The sequence below is a fragment of the Giraffa tippelskirchi genome, chromosome 1 (assembly GCF_054371585.1).
Source record: "Giraffa tippelskirchi isolate mGirTip1 chromosome 1, T2T-mGirTip1v1.2.pri, whole genome shotgun sequence".
In the NCBI taxonomy this organism is placed as follows: domain Eukaryota; kingdom Metazoa; phylum Chordata; class Mammalia; order Artiodactyla; family Giraffidae; genus Giraffa; species Giraffa tippelskirchi.
In genome coordinates, this window is record NC_137275.1 from 29,361,014 (window position 1) to 29,378,490 (window position 17,477).

The window sequence follows — 17,477 nt, forward strand, 5'->3', positions numbered from 1 at the left end:
TACGGATTTCTCACTTAATGTCTTTTATTCCTAAAAGCATTATCACTAAGTAAAAATATTTAAATGAAATATTTTCTGTTAATTTTATAATAGGGCAATGGATTATATATCCCAAGATTACAAAAATGCATTGATTGAGCAATAATGGGAGAAGGAAATGGCAACCGACTTTGGTTTTCTTGCCCGGGAAAGCCCATGGACAGAGGGGCCTGGTGGGCTATGGTCCATGGGGTCCCAAAGAGTTAGACATGACTTAGCGATTACATCGGAGAAGGAAATGGGAACCCACTCCAGTATTCTTGCCTGGAGAATCCCGTGGGCAGAGGAGTCTGGTGGGCTGCTGTCCATGGGGTCACACAGAGTTGGTCACGACTGAAGTGACTTAGCATGCATCCATGAGCAATAACAAGTTTATAAGAAATATACAATATACATTGTGCATAAAATACATTGTAAACAAGGTTTATTGTACTTGCCAAAGAAGTTGATAGTTGGTGATGGTTGGTGGAGGAGAAGGATAAAGAAATCATTGAGGTGAATTCTGCTTACTGTACCATTTACCCCCTCCAATTTTCCACTCTTTTTGGGAACCAATGGTTATCTTGTGTTCAAACTCTACTTAAAATTAAGTTACAATACAAAATAACACAGAAACTTCAAACATGGAAATGGCATCTATACATAATAGACAAGAGTCCTAGAAGATACAACTTTTTCATTCCTCTCATTTCACATACTTATGCAAAGTAAATTTACCTGGCGTACAATTCAAACGTGTTCTAATAATCTCTGCATATATAGTAAATTATTATGCTTTTGTCTGAGATGGAAATGTATAAATATTGTTCTTTACTGCATGCTTTAGTATATTTTTAGAGTAGGAAGAATCTTTACACCTAAGGAGAGAAAAAAAAGGTGACTGTCTGAACAATGATAGATGTTATAGCAGAAAGTTACTACTGAACAGTTCTTATGGGAGAAGCCTGTACTTAAATATTTTGGCATTATTAATTTCAGTACTAATACATTTTATAATTAATAGTTAATTAATGACAACATTTCAAAGCACTACAAAGACTAAGTGAAAAAATGAAATACATCAAACCTGCCTTCATTTTTCAATATTCAACTATTGAACTGAAGATGAGAAAAAGTAATTTTATTTTACAAATAAATTCTTTAAAGAAGAAAAACCTTATTAGGATCACCTCAATAAATACCCAAAATATTACTAAACCTAAGTAGCTCATGCCTCTAGCAGATGCAAGATTAGCCAACACCAAGACTTACTATAAAGCTACAGTAATCAAGACAGTGTGGCATGGGCAAAAGAGACAAATAAATCAACAGAACAGAATAGAGAGCCTAGATATACACCCACATAATTATAGTCAATTGATTTTCAACAAAGAAGGGAAGGTAATTCAATTAAAGATAGTCTTTCAACAAACAGTGGACAAGTGGACCTCCACATGCAAAAAAGAAAAAAAAAATCTAGGCCCAGATCTTACACCTTCACAAAAATTAAATCAAAATGGATCATAGATCTAAATATAAAATGCAAAATTATAACCCCCCTAGAGGATAACATACGAGAAAACCTAAATGACCTTGGTATGGTGATGTTGTTTGAGATAACAACACAAAGTATGATCCATGAAAGAAATAACTGATAAGCTGGGCTTCAATAAAACTAAAAAACTTCTGCTCGGCAAAAGACAATGTCAAGAGAAAATGACAAACCAGATAGAAGAAATATTTGCAGAAGAATATCTGATAAAGGACAATTACCTAAAATACATAAAAAAAAATACTTAAGACTCAGTAGTAAGAAAATGAACTCAATTAAAAAAATGGACAAAAGATCTTAACGGATACCTCACCAAAGAAGATATACAGATAGAAAGACAATTAACATCATATGTACTGTGCTGTGCTTAGTTGCTTGGTTGTGTCTGAGTCTTTGCGACCCCATGGACTGTAGCCTACCAGGCTCGTCTGTCCATGGGATTCTCCAGGCAGGAATACTGGAGTGGGTTGTCATGCCATCCTCCAGGGGATCTTCCCAACCCAGGGATCGAACCCAGGTCTCCCACATTGCAGGCAGATTCTTTACCGTCTGAGTCACCAGGGTAGCCCAAGAATACTGGAGTGGGTAGCCTATCCCTTCTCCAGGGGATCTTCCCGACCCAGAAATTGAACCGGGGTCTCCTGGATTGCAAGTGTATTATTTACCAGCTGAGCTACCAGGGAAGCCCTCATATGTACTAGGGAATTGCAAATTAAAATAAAATACAACAATCTACCTTAATGGGCAAAATCCAAATCACTGACAACAAATGCTGACAGGGATGTGGAGTAGCAAGAACTCTCATCATTGCTGGCAGAAAGGCAAAAATGATACAACCATTCTGGAAGATAGTTTGGCAATTTCTCAGAAACCTAAACATATTCTTACTAGATGATCCAGCAACTGCACTCCTTGGTACTCAAATGGATGGAAAAGTTATGTCCACGTAAAAACCTGTACACCAACATTTATACTACTTATAATTGCCCAACCTGGAAGCAATCAAGATATATCTTAGTAGGTGAGAGGATAAACTGTGGTACATCCAGACCACAGAATATTTTTCAGTGCTAAAAAGTAATGAACTATCAAGCCATGAAAGACATAGAGGGAATTAAATGTAAGTTACTAAGTGAAAGAAGCCACTGAGAAAGCTCTCTATTGAATGATTTCAACTCTGTGATATTCTGGAAGAAGGCAAAACTATGGAGACAACAAAAATATTAGTGACTGCCAGAGGTTAGGAGGGTGGGAGGGACGAACAGAACACAGAGGATCTTCAGGGCAGCGAAATTATTTTGTATGATCCTACGATGGTGTTTACATGTCATTTTTCATTTGTCAAAACCCACAGAAGATACAACAGTGAGTAAACTATAATGCTATCTATGAACTTTGAAGAATAATGATGTGTCAATGTACGTTCATTGATTATAATTAATGGACCATTCTGTTGGGGGATGGTGATATTGGAGGAAGCTGTGCAAGTGTCAGGGCAGAAAGTACATGGGAGCTCTGTACTTTCCAGTCAGTTTTGCTGTGAACCTAAAACAATTCTGAAAAATAAAAATAAAGTCCTAAAAATAAGTGCTGTAGTTTAGTTTAACACAAGTGTACCAGAGTCAATTGCTTGGGCATGATAATATACTATGGTTAAGTAAAATGTTACTATGGGGGCACACAGGAGCTCTGATCATTTCTTAGAAGAGTAAACTATAAAAAGTAGTACATATACTTTGAAGAAAGATGATTTGATATGGGAGACAGGATCCAACAGATAATGCAGACAGCTAGGCTCAATACTCTTGTGCTCATCCAGTGGTACAGCTTTTGAATCATGACAAATAGTAATTTTTTAAGCTTCTTTTAAATTTTACAGATTTAAAAAGTCATTAAGCTAATCAATTTCAAAGGTTATGGAACATCTCTGAAATATGTCTCCATTTGAAATCAATGTTAATTTATATAAACCACTGTCAACCTTTTTACACTCATAATTTTCTTCAAAAGTAGAATAAATTTTAATTCTAAAAAAGATGCAATCATTTCAACAAGTGTAGCTCATTAGAATTCAAGAGATTTATATTTATTTATTAAGCAAATATTTAATTTAAAAACAAATTCATTTATATCAAACAAAAACAAAATCATACATTATCATGAGACAAATATTTATGGCAATTATAGGTCTGAAACAAGTCTCTCATTCAAAGATCAGTGCATCTAAACTATTTAACTCACTAAAGTATTATCTTTGAATATCAAGAAACTAAACACAAGATATTTTAAAAAGGAAAATGATAGTTTCAAAGTAACTTTCCTCTCATTTAAAAAACCAGTTTTTCTAAAATGTCAAGTAGAAAGGTTAAATACTAATAAAACACACTGCATATCTTAAACAAAGCTGAAAAAAATCTATACATACAGATCTAAACCTATATATATAGACCTAAAATAAATCCATGCAGATTTTTAAAAACTATTCTGTACCCTGCCTCCTTTATTAATATGTGTAATTTCTAATCAACAAAACATGGTAATGCTTTTAAGATATATAACATAAAGCAAGATCATTTTTATCAGTAATTTCTCTAAAAGGAGAGGAAAAAAATACTTAAGATATAATCCTACAGAGCAGCAAAACTATGAAGTGAAGAGTGATGATGTTATCAAAGTAGAAATGTGTGACTTTTATATACTTTAAAACTTTAAAATAGCAGGTTGTCTATTAATCCAGACAGCAGGGAAAGTAGAACAGTGGCAGGAAATAAGAGCTGGGACAAACTAAGCAGTCTTAACTGCTAAGAAGATAATCTACCTTGTTTTCAGTTTCCTTTTATGCTTCTCACCAAGTATAAAGGTAAAGAAAAACTACTCATTTCCAGTACAGCATCAGTAAAAACTATAATAGAAAACTGTATCCCTCACTGTGTCCCACTAATGTTTTACCTATAAAAATGGTAAGAAATTTAAGGAAAACTGTAATTCCACCTCAAATGATTTAAGAGAATCAGAATTTAAGCCAACTCTTTAACCGGAATAGTAATACTCCATTCTAAAAGAATTGTCTGTGACGGGAAAAAGCAGGCAGTTATTTGAAGTTCCAAATAAATTCAATCTTTATACTCATGTAATAATCTTCAGTTATCTTTTAAGTGTAGCAACATTTCCTCCTTAATCCTCTAAAATCCCATGCAAAAGATAAAGCCTCACTCATACCACACATGTAGAAACAAAGGCAGGAAAAAGACTAAATGACTTGTAAGTTATGTCATTACAAACTGGGAACAAAGTCTAACCTGCTACTCTACAACTGTGTTATAGACACCTTAATAAATATCAGTGAAGTGATTAAATATTAAACCTGATCTTAACTTCCACATCAATTAAGGTGGAAGGGAAAGCACCTGATCAGAAGTATCTGCAATGAAACCTCATAATCCTCTTTTGATGGATTTCTTAAATTTCACTTTTCAATTTTTAATAGATACACTAATTACACAGGAAACATTACCATTACTACGTAACATTAAAGTTTCCAGCTAAGAAAATGGTCATTGAGATGAGAAGCACCAGGAAAAAAAAAAAAGTCAACCAGCTGAGGAGGATAATAAGAGGAAAGACAAGAGGCCGGATCCTTTATGATGTAGCTTAACTACTATAAAGATTCTGGAACCACCTAACCCCAGACTTCTTGTAAGGGATACTTAAATGTCCTTGTTTCTTTAAACCCCCCAAAAGAGAGAGAAAAAAAAAAGCTAGTTATAAACTTTTGTATAGGATTCATTAAAAAAAATTGGGGGGTAGGGGAAGAAAAGTAGTTAAAAACTTGGGTTTAGAAGAGAGACATATGAAAATGGACCCAGGCAGATACACAAAGCTGAAGAAGGTGAAATCATTTGGCTGCATGTAGTCTTCAGCAAGATCACAAATTGCTCAAAAAGTCTTTTACCTGAGGGAAGGAAAAAAATATTAATGTAATTCCTTGGCTAGTTTCAGATATCTAATATTCATTTTCAATTAGAAGTATCTAACAGTTGAAGACCTCAACTGCATAAGTAAACTCTATCACAAAGCTCAGCATTTACTTTCAAAAGAAATATTAACAAGTACTTCAGTAATAAAAGATGATTGATCCAAAAAGTCATTACAGAAGTTATTAAATTTACATCTGAGATTGATACAGTTCTGTAACAGTCATAACACTAATTTTCTCTTTATAATACCACAGACCACTGACATGTGCAGCTTTAGCACTGATAACATGAGTAATTGTAATGGTTTAAAGAACTCTAAAGGTCTTGATTGTGTATGTAATCTGTGTAATAGATTTACAATTTTTCTGAAGCACAAATGTGAATCATACATACAGACTATAACTATTAAAATGTGATGAAAGGTCATGTAAGTAGTGAATGAACCTAACCAAGTGGCCAACGTCACAATACAAGATATTGCTCTCTCTATATTTTAGACTACACAGTAATTCTACTTCACAGACAAAAGATTATTGCCTTGCAAAAATACATGAAAAAGATGGCCAAATTCTAATACTACTAATTAAAGTAAAAGTAAATAATACTATGAAAGGATGATCATTAATCAAAACTATGAAGTGCTAGCTAAAATGAAAAAGTGAATTTACAGATTCATATAGCTAAAATAATGGTGGGCTTTTAGTATGGCAATGGTTGACTTAATTTTATTTATTTTAACAGTATCACAAGTGAATTCTATCCTATATTTTTAACATCATTAAATTAGTGAAAGTGAAAGTTATTCAGTTGTGTCTGACTCTTTGTCACCCCATGGACTATACAGTTCTTGGAATTCTCCAGGCCAGAATACTGGAATGGGTAGCCATTCCCTTCTTCAGGGGATCTTCCCAACCCAGGGATTGAACCCAGGTCTCCTGCATTGCAGGCAGATTCTTTACCAGCTAAGCCACAAGGGAAGTCCTTAAATTAGTGAAGAGGTCACTTAAATTTTCCAGATATGCTTTTCTTTGAAAGTCAAAGTATTAGTCACTCAGTTGTGCCTGACTCTTTGGGACTGCACAGACTGTAGCCCTCCAGGCTCCTGTGTCCATGGAATTCTCAAGGCAAGAATACTGGAGTGGGTCTCCATTCCCTTCTCCAGGGGATCTTCCTGACCCAGGGATTGAACCCAGGTCTTCTGCATTGCAGGCAGATTCTTTACCACTGAGTCACCAGGGAACACCATGGGAAAAACAACTATATGCTATAGTAATCTATAATGCTGAGATTTTCAAAATTCTTGATATACTTTGTAAATGTTAAACACCTATTATACTAAACAGCAGACATTTTATGACAGGAAAAAGAAAAATAAAATTTCTCTCAAAACTAAACAAACAACAAAAAAGGGGGGCTTTTGCTTTAGATCTTAGATCATTAAGTTAATTAACATGGATAGCTTCCCTGGTGGCTCAGACAGTAAAGTGTCTGCCTACAATGTGAGAAACCTGGGTCTGATCCCTCAGTCGGGAAGATCCCCTGGAGAAGGAAATGGCAGCCCACTCCAGTACTCTTGCCTGGAAAATCCCATGGACCGAGGAGCCTGGTAGGCTACAGTTCATGGGGTCGCAAAGAGTCAGACACGACTGAGAGATGACTTCACTAGAGGGATATTTATTATACAAATCCCATTACTAGTCTCTCTCAAGTATTCATCAATAGGTTCTCTTTCAGTCCCTTTATCAATATGAGCACCACTTACATAATAGAATATAGTCAACTCTAAATATATGGAAGATTAACTCTGATTAAGATAATGACTCAACGATTAGGCAATGCTAAGTCACAGGCAAAGCACCAAATAAAACTCAAAACTATAAACCTTTAATAATAAGACTCCAGCTAATATAAAAATGGATGAGATCCATATCCTGTAACTTTAGAGGGGAGTAAGCAAGAACTTTTGTTAATGTTACTCCTAAAATACAGATGAAGAAACGAAAGGATAAAGAAGGTCTTATTTTACTTAAGGCTACAAATCTAGAAGTTAAAGTTAAGATGAAAATCTAGATAGGCTAAATTCCTCTAAAAGCTCTCAAGTCTCTTAATATAACTCTATGTCACCTTTCATTAGAAGATCATTTTCTCAGAAGTTAGAACACTTCTTTAGACAAGACAACATTATTTATAATCTTTGTATTCAACATAAATCTACCTTTTCAACTAGACAGTCATGTTTGTCTTTAAAGTCTTCATTAACATCCAGTGTTAAGATAGGCACTTCTTGTAGATAATCAAAGTTGGTTCTGTTCAAAGAGAGATGAATGAGATCTTTAGAAAAAGCAATAAATAAAAGAGAAACACTAAAAACGTATTCTTACGTCTTCATTTGAAAATCAAAATGTTATCCAAAATGTTTTACATTAAAATTATCCTGCAAGTACTTCATATGACAATGCCTTCTTTCTCACCTAAATTTACTATGCATATCTAAAAATCTCAGATGTAAAATGTATAAAGCCAGGCATTGTGAAATGTCAGTTCAGTTCAGTCGCTCAGTCGTGTTCGACTCTTTGCGACCCCATGAACCGCAGCATGCCAGGCCTCCCTGTCCATCACCAACTCAAGGGAGTTTACCCAAACTCATTTCCATTGAGTCGGTGATGCCATTCAACCATCTCATCCTCTGTTGTCCCCTTCTCCTTCTACCCTCAATCTTTCCAGGCATCAGGGTCTTTTCAAATGAATCAACTCTTCGCATTAGGTGGCCAAAGTATTGGAGTTTCAGCTTCAACATCAGACCTTCCAATGAACAGCCAAGACTGATCTCCTTTAGGATGTACTGGTTGGATCTCCTTGCAGTCCGAGGGACTCTCAAGAGTCTTCTCCAACACCACAGTTCAAAAGCATCAATTCTTCGGCACTCAGCTTTGTTTACAGTCCAACTCTCACATCCATACATGACTACTAGAAAAACCATAGCCTTGACTAGACGGACCTTTGTTGACAAAGTAATGTCTCTGCTTTTTAATATGCTGTTTAGGTTGGTCATAACTTTCCTTCCAAGGAGTAAGCGTCTTTTAATTTCATGGCTGCAATCACCATCTGCAGTGATTTTGGAGCCCAAAAAAATAAAGTCAGCCACTGTTTCCCCATCTATTTGCCATGAAGTGATGGGACCGGATGCCACGATCTTAGTTTGTGAAATGTAATTCTCCTCAAACACCAAAATCACACCAGAAAGTAGGGATGTTTAAAGATGAGAAAACTAAAGATCAGGGAGGTCATTCTGGGGCTCAGAGATTGCCTAAGGTTACACATCAATAAATGAGATGGATTTGAACCGAGATTTGACTAATGACAAAGTATAGTGATCTAAGAAACAAATCTGAAATATCTTAAATTCTGTCTGAAAGAGAGTATAGGCATAACTCAGAGATACTGCAGGTGTGGTTCCAGATAACTACAATTAAATGAATATCACAACAAAGCAAATACCACAACAAAGCAAGTCACATATATTTTTTTGGTTTCCCCATGGTTACAAAAGTTACATTTACACTATATTGCAATACATCAAATGTGCAATATCATTGTGCCTAAAAAAATGTACATAAAAATACTTTATTGTTAAAAAGTGCTATTATCTGATGCTTTAGTGAGTCACAATCTTTTTGCTATTGGAGGGTTTGAAATATTTCAAGAATTTACAAAATGTGACATAGAGATACAACATTAGCAAATGCTATTGGAAAAATGGTGCCAACAGACTTGATTGACACAGGGTTGCCAGAAACCTTCCATTTGTTAAGAAATGCAACACCCGTGACGCACAATAAAGTGAAGTGCTATACAACAAGGTATGAGTGTGTGAGTGTGTGTGTTACTTGCTCAGTTGTGTCCAACTCTTTGCAACCCCAGACACTCTATCCCACCAGGCTCCTCTGTCCATGTAAATCACCAGGCAAGAATACTGGAGTGGGTAGCCATTCCCTTCTCCAGGGGATCTTCCCAACCAAGAGACTGAATCCAGGTCATCTGCATTGCAGGCAGATTCTTTACTGTTTGAGCCACCATGGAAGCCCACAACAAGGTATGCTTGTACCTAAATAATACATACAGATATATCTCTTACTTTATTCCTTAACATGAACTCCATATATTATGCTGTAAATATGACTGGAGGAAATTAGCTATAAAAACTTCAAGAAATTAGGATCTCATTGCAATAAAAAGAGTCAAAATTCACACCTTAATTCTAAGAGATCCTACAATACTAATATAAATGACTGAAAATAAAAAATTGTACATGTTTTGGATCAAAATTTGATAAATAAATTTAAAATCAGTAGTAAATAAGGAAATCTTACTTTAGTGTTCTATGCAGGAGCCAGCTTTCATGCTTATAGTGAAGTTTCTCCAAGTATTCAAGAGGAATGCCTTGTTCTTCATTTCTTCCCCGTAAATATATTCTATTCAAGCATTTCTAAAAGCAAAAGCAGTAAGAAAGGAGTAGGAGGACTGGTGGAGGCAAGAAACAATTAAATAATTTTCTTGTCAGTTACCATTAAATTTTTCTTTAGTGTCTCTTTATTTATGCTAGCCAAAATTTCTGTTTTTCCTAGAAAAGGGAGTAGTTCATCTTTCCCTCCTTGGGTTTTTCACCCATTTGGTGGTTCTAAACCAAGAATTACTCTAAAAAATAAATCAAAACGTCTATAAACTTTTGGCATCCATACTTGAAATATAAAGTATAAAATAAGTTTGGTTAAAAAACAACAAAATGCACCTGTGATAACCATGATGGAAAAAAAATATGAAAAAGAGTATATATCTGTATAACTGAGTCACTTTGCTATACGGCAAAAATTAAACACAACACTGTAAATCAACTATACTTCAATAAAATTAAAAAAATTTTAACTTCGGCATACAAAATGTGCTTCAAAGTCTATTATAAATCCTCTCTTTTCAAATAAGTAAATGGTCCTCTAATCAAAAGATATCATAAACAATACTGATGAAATAAAGTTTTGTGTTAGACTTTAAGATGTGGACTATGAATGTTTCTAGCAGAATGAAACTACTAGTATTCTTTATGTTTTTCTTCTATATTTGTATTTACTATTTTCATAAATTAAAAACAAAAATTCTTTTCAAAAATAAAAGTGAAATTTCAAAATTGGTATGGTTAAATTCTGGCTTACTTGATACTAAAAGAGGAACAAAATCATCCCTTGGTATCAGAAACCTGGTTTCTTTGAAAATTCAGCTTCAATAGCAACACGGTATTCTTTTAGACTAGAAGTCATGACATTTACATTCACCAGAGCCTACTTTGAGGCTTAGAAAAGAAAGAGGAATAAAAAACAGAAAAAAACGGGCATGCAAGCGCCAAAACCAGAAATTTCTTAACAAATGTTAGCTTTTATTTAGGTTGGCTTTATGAAAGGCATCTATCTACTAGGTCTTTCTGAATTCATTACATAATTTCATAAGTAAGTAAGAATAGCTCTTTACAATCTATCACAAAAGGCACATTTTCGAGTGAGCTCCCTTAACTCAAAATGGCAAGGGTCCTCTAAGTCTCCTCTCAACTAGAGTCACTTCTATCCACCCATTCCAAGCCATAATCATAAAGGATTCTTGACATGGATCTCCATCAACTTTGCCACTTATTCCGTAAATATTTACTAAGCTCCTACTATGTACCCAGACCCAGTTCTAGGCCCTGGAAATTCAATAGTAATTAAAATACCCAAAGTCCTAACTCATGAAACCTACATTCCAGGAGTTGCTTGAGCAAGTTTCTTAATGTAGCTGTAATAGATAAGAGGCCCTGAAAAAGTCAGGAAGAATAATGAAGAATAGAACTGAGGAAAAAATGTGGAACTTCCAAACGTGGCCTTATAGTTTTCTTAGGAAAACAGAATGTTTCCATCTATACACTTATGAATTTCTAATTTGGAGGTGGGGCAATTCTAAACTGAATTGCCTTCTCTACACACCTGAGGATTTCTATTAATAAGTTTTCAATGGATCCAACAAATTTTTATTGTCTCACCTCTGGAGTGGCTCGAAGATAAATGATTCCATCCAGTTCAAGGCTTTGGCCAAACTGGTTATTCATCCAGTCATGCCAGTCTTGATAAATGGTCCACTCTGTTTCATTCATGCAGTCAGATTCATACAAATTGGATGCAAAAATATACCTGAAAGAGAATCTGTATCAACACAAATTCTTTCCAAAAAGCACAAAGAGGAAATTGATCTACTAAATGGACATGAAACATTCTCCTAAATCACATGGCAGAAAATGCCTTGGTTAGCAGAAAAAAAAAAAAAGAGAGAATTTTGAACTATAGAAAGCATGTTTTCGCCAGTGGTTCCCAAAAGTGTGGTGTGAGAACCCCTGGTAGTCCTCAAGACCCTTCCAGGGGTTCTGTGAGAGGCCAGATTACTTTATACATTGTACTTCAACCAAAAGCTTGCTGCTGCTACTGCTAAGTCACTTCAGTCGTGTCCGACTCTGTGCGACACCATAGACGGCAGCCCACCAGGCTCCGCCGTCCCTGGGATTCTCCAGGCAAGAACACTGGAGTGGGTTGCCATTTCCTTCTCCAATGCATGAAAGTGAAAAGTGAAAGTGAAGTCGCTCAGTCGTGTTGGACTCTTCGCGACCCCAGGGACTGCAGCCTACCAGGCTCCTCCATCCATGGGATTTTCCAGGCAAGTACTTTTAACCAAAAGCTTAAAACAGCTTAAAAACAGAAGCACAAATGAGAATCCATCCGACTTCAAGTTAAGACACTAAAGAGATGTTCATGCTGCTCTTCTCAATTTTTTTTGAAAAATATAATTTCACAAGTATCTTTTTCATGTTCATATGTAATGGATTTACTATTACTGATTTTAAAAAAATTAACAAATGTTTCTATATTTCTTAATCTTAATTTCTAATAACATAAATATCAATAGGACACTAAGCTTTTTGGGCTCCTTAATAATTATTAAGAATGGGAAGGGGTCCTGAAGTTTGAGAACCTCAGTTCTGAGCTAACTCTAGTAAAAGAATCCTTACATAATAAGCAGGGTAATTCTAAGCCCCCCTCAGAGATATATGACCTCCTAGTTCAAGGTGCAAGTCTACAGTAGGGATCCAGATTTAACCAGAGCTGATAAGAATTTTAAGAGGATTGGAAGAAAAAAAAAAACTTCTCTGCAAATTTGAAAGAGATGAGATGGCCACCACACCCCATCAGTTTCCATGGCAGCTAGAAATTATTCTGTTGTTGCTGCTGTTTAGTCACTAAATCATTTCCAACTCTCTGCAACACCATGGACCACAGCCTGACAGACTCCTCTGTCCATGGGATTTCCCAGGCAAGAATACTGGAGTGGGTTGCCATTCCCTTCTCCAGGGGATCATCCCAACCCAGGGATCGAACTCATGTCTCCTGCACTGGCAGATGGACTCTTTACCGCTAAGTTACCAGAGAAGCCCAGAAATTATTCTAGAACTTCCCTAATGCCATTAGTATCAAACTGCTGAAGGTATTAAATGTCATTTTCCATCTCAAATCTATGTTACTCTGAGTCTGTTGTTCCTTTGATTCCCAGGAAACAGGGGAAAAAGTCCAGTTCTAAGTCAAGATTCCAAATTGACAAGTAAGGTCCTTTTTATATACCTGTCACTATACACAGACCGTTCAAAAAATAATACTGGTTTCTCTGCATCTTTGAGTTTTCCATTGAGAGCGGCAAGCTGAGCTCGTATTCGACTGAGGCAGGCATATGACTGGAAGGTAAAAGACCATCGTTCAGGTTTCTCATACATCATCTGAAGAACATTCCCGCCACTTTTCTGAGATGTTGTCAGTTCCTATTTTGAATTTGAAAAAAGAGACAAAAAGCAAAGTAATGATCAATAGGGCTATTTTAATATTTTTAAGTTAAAAAAAATAGTTGGATAAATTTAAAAAATGACCCAATCAAAAAATAGGTATTTTTTGATACCTGAATATACATTTTTACAAAGAAGATATACAGATGGGTAATAGTCACATGAAAATATGCTCAAAGTGGCTAATTTGGAAAAATGCAAATCAAAACAATGATATTAACACCTGCCTCTGGAAACAGTGAAATCACTTATTGTTCTTACAAAACATCACAAAAGTTTACTAGTAACTTGTTTCATATATTTGTTCAGATTTCTAGCCTAGCACCTCCTCTGGACAGAGTACTATGTGTTTAAGTAATTAAACAGGCAAGGTCATCTTAGGTCCCTTCCAGTACTCCTTTCACACTGAAAAACTCCTGTGATACCTAGCCAGTATCTATTTGCTAATCTCTCTTCAACCACAGCATCCACTTGACTACTCTATATGGCCAATTTTTTGTTATTAGATTTTTATATAGTCTGAATTAAAGCAGTTTATGCTAGGGAACATCTGATTTAATCCATTAATTTTTTTTTTTTTTTAAAGAGGCTTGGTACCCTAAATGAATCTCTAATTTGCAAAAAAAAATATAGAAAGTAATTTTGAGCATCTATCCATTGCCGTTTCACTACTACAAGTCAAAGTCAGCAAATGCTAACATTTTAGGCTTACAAATCAAAACAAAGGGGGGTAAACAAAGAAGCCACTGAAATTTCTTCCTCAGAGTGACAGTATTTTTTTTTTCTAAATTAAAATAGATTCCATGGTAACAGAATATATTAGAAAACTTTTGATATTAGAGTTGTCAGACTAGGAAAGAAAAAGGTTCTTTCTGATGGACCCAGCCTTTTCTATATCAAGCTATATAAAGGTTCTCCCCAAAGCTGTACAGTCTTAAACTTGTTTACTAACTTTCAAGGAATAAAATATGACCACTTAATTCCTATTCTCAATCCTAGTTCAAATAAATGTCCCTGAACACTTTCTGAAAGTTCATGCTCAAAGTAGGTGTTTTTCCTCTGAGGGAGGAAAAAAAAAAATTCAGAAGTGTAAACAGTACAACGGATCTTAAAGTTTCAGTTAAGAACTAAAAACCACACAAACACGTGGCACTCTGAGGCAGAATTTACATTTCATACCACAAACCACATAATTAAGTGAAACTTCTTCTCAAAATTGGAAGGAAAAGCATAAAATGGCAAGAGGCCAACAGTCAACAAGAGGTCTGTTTAGAAATACTGAGCAGATGAGGAACTGAAATAAAGGTGTAACAGTTGCCTTCCCAAGTTGCTTAAAGAATAAATGTAATTTTATTAGAATTTCAAGGACTTTTGTTAATTCAGTTATAAACAGATTGTCTACTAATTCACCATCCTCCAGGGAGAAAATGTTTCATACAACTGAATGTTTCCAGTTAAATGAAGTTTATCAGCTCAACCAAAAGTTTATTTAGTTGGTTTTATAAAGAGGACACTAGTGTATATTTCAGTGTATATTTTATTTTCCTACCATGGTAAGCATGGCATTTTGAAAACTACTCTCAGTAACAGAGACAACTTTATGAACCCTGCTGATGGATTTATGAGAGAAGTTAGCTAAACACAAGCTGCCATTAACACACATAAAAATATCTGGAACAATAAATAAACACCAGGCACAAAAACACCAACATGAAAAGATACATGTACCCTATGCTTGTTGCAGCATTACTTACAGCAGCCAAAATATGGAAACAACCTAAGTGTCCATCAATGGATGAACGGATAAAGATACAGTATATGCATACAATGGACTACAACTTGGCCATGAAAGAAAACAAAATCTTGCCATTTGGAACATTGATGGACCTTGAGGGTATTATGCTAAGTGAAACCAGTCAGACAAAAATAAACACCATATGATTTCATTTACAGGTGGAATCAAACAAAACAAAACAAAAAACAAAAACCCAGACTCACAGGTACCGAGGACAGATAGGTGAAAGGGAGGTAGTGGGCAGGGGTTGAAATGGGTAAAAGGATCCAAGAGGTGCACATTTTCAGTTATAAAATAAATAAGTCATGGGGATGAAGGGAATGCAGAAAGGAGAATAAAGGCAATGACAGGGTATTAACTTTGTATGGTAACAGATGGTAACTTGACTTACCGTGATCATCTCACAATGTATACAAATGTTGAATCACTACATACTGAACATACGAAACTAACACAATATCATGTGAATTACATCTCAAAAATATACTTAAATATTAAATATACAAATGTTAAATTATTGATTTTCAAATAATAAAAAATACAGGTTAAACAGGTTTTTCACTTCGTTAAAGGAATTAGATGTATTTGATACTAAAAAAGAGGGGCAGAATAGTAGCGGTATTCATGTATTATGAAATTCTCTGTAGTACAAATGTTAATTCAAAACACAAAATTTAAGTCTTGATTTAGTCTGTTCTATTCCTGGTTGCATTACCTTGGCTTTCATGGCATATTTTTTAGAAAGAATATGCTTAGAAATGTGAACACAAAGGGGATATCTAAGTTTTCCTAAAAGTTTTTTTATTGTGTTAAATTAGAAAACAGAGACTATCTGTTGAAGAACTAATAAGTTCATTACTCAAAATATCCCTTCATAAGAAAATACACTTCAATTTTAATGATAATTACAAAGACACCTACCATTTATTATGTATTTTATACCAGAGACTACATAAAAAGATTATATACATTATCTCAACTCTATGAAATAGTCATTACTGACACTATTTTATAGGTTTAAGAAATGGGGTTCAAAAGGGTTGAATAACTCATTAATATCAATAAATCTAGTAAGCAGGGAAACTATGATCAAGCCTAAGACTGATTCTAAAGCCATATTTTTCCCAAAACGTTGCTCTGCTGTTACATACTGAAGTTACGTCTATAAACAGAGTGTTCGATGCTCAGTCATGTCCTACATTTTTTCGACCCCATGGACTGTAGCCCGCCAGGCTCCTCTGTCCATGGAATCTTCCAGGCAAGAATACTGGAGTGTGTTGCCACTACCTTCTCCAGGGGATCTTCCTGACCCAGGGGTTAAACCCAGGTCTCCCACACTGTGGGCAGAATCTTAACTTCTAAGCCACCAGGGAAGCCTATATCCTTATCTATAAACAATACTTACATTTGATTTCTTGAAGGGAGATATTCAGATACTATGTGGATAATTTAACTGGTGCTGGTGTTCTGTATTTTAATCATTTTACCTCAGAGATGGATAACTTTACATAGTTAAACATGAGAGAATTCACCAAAGACATAAACACAAATTTACCAGTGAAAATACATGTGTGTTATTTTTATAAATAAAACTAACCATGAAAGATAATTTTTTGTCTTTATCACTGTCTAGGCTATTTCAAGTTGTCTTCGGTGCACAAATACCTATTACCAAAATAACCATTAACTTTATTTTGTTTTGTTTTTCACATCACACGGCTTGTGGGATCTTAGTTCCATGACCGGGATTCCCCTGCAATGGAAGCCTAGAGTCCTAAATACTACACCGCCAGGGAATTTCCTAAAATAACCATTAACTTTAAAATAAACTTCAACAACTTCCACATAATTTAACTAAACATGGCACATTTAAGTCACATTAACAAATAAATTTAAGGTACTTCTATTTGGAAACTGTGGTGACAGAAACTACTACATGTTCCATAAAACCAAGTTGTTTTCCTCCTGGACACATAGCTAGGCTTTATTCCCCAGTCTTCCTTGTAATTAACTGTAGCCTTGAGACTCAGTTCCAGCCAGTGGAAATAGGGCAGAAGCAATGTATATCATGTCCATGCAAGGCCCATAAAAACCTCTCAAAGGTGATGATTCTTTGTTTATTTATCAACTGGAAACAAAAGACATCAAGGCTCTAGAGCAGAGGTTTTCAACTTCAACTCCAGGACAGGGGTATCCAAGTATGGTCCCTATTACATCAGCATCGACATCACT

General features: G+C 35.2%; 1 protein-coding gene across 4 annotated transcripts in view; it reads right to left on the reverse strand.

Moving 5' to 3' along the window:
• The window catches only part of DCK (deoxycytidine kinase), a 61,516-nt gene that overhangs the window by 32,076 nt on the left and 11,963 nt on the right, over positions 1–17,477 (reverse strand). Inside the window, exons 3-7 of one of the 4 annotated variants that reach the window (XM_081587254.1) lie at positions 13,236–13,429; positions 11,612–11,759; positions 9,918–10,033; positions 7,763–7,853; positions 447–896 (exon numbers count right to left, since the gene is read on the reverse strand). In XM_081587254.1, the coding sequence (XP_081443380.1) occupies positions 891–896; positions 7,763–7,853; positions 9,918–10,033; positions 11,612–11,759; positions 13,236–13,429 (555 nt within the window). In that variant the 3' untranslated portion in view covers positions 447–890. Of the gene's footprint in view, positions 1–446; positions 897–3,634; positions 5,523–7,762; positions 7,854–9,917; positions 10,034–11,611; positions 11,760–13,235; positions 13,430–17,477 lie in introns of those variants that run through there. The other 3 variants (XM_081587247.1, XM_081587228.1, XM_081587239.1) reach the window with 3 other exon arrangements.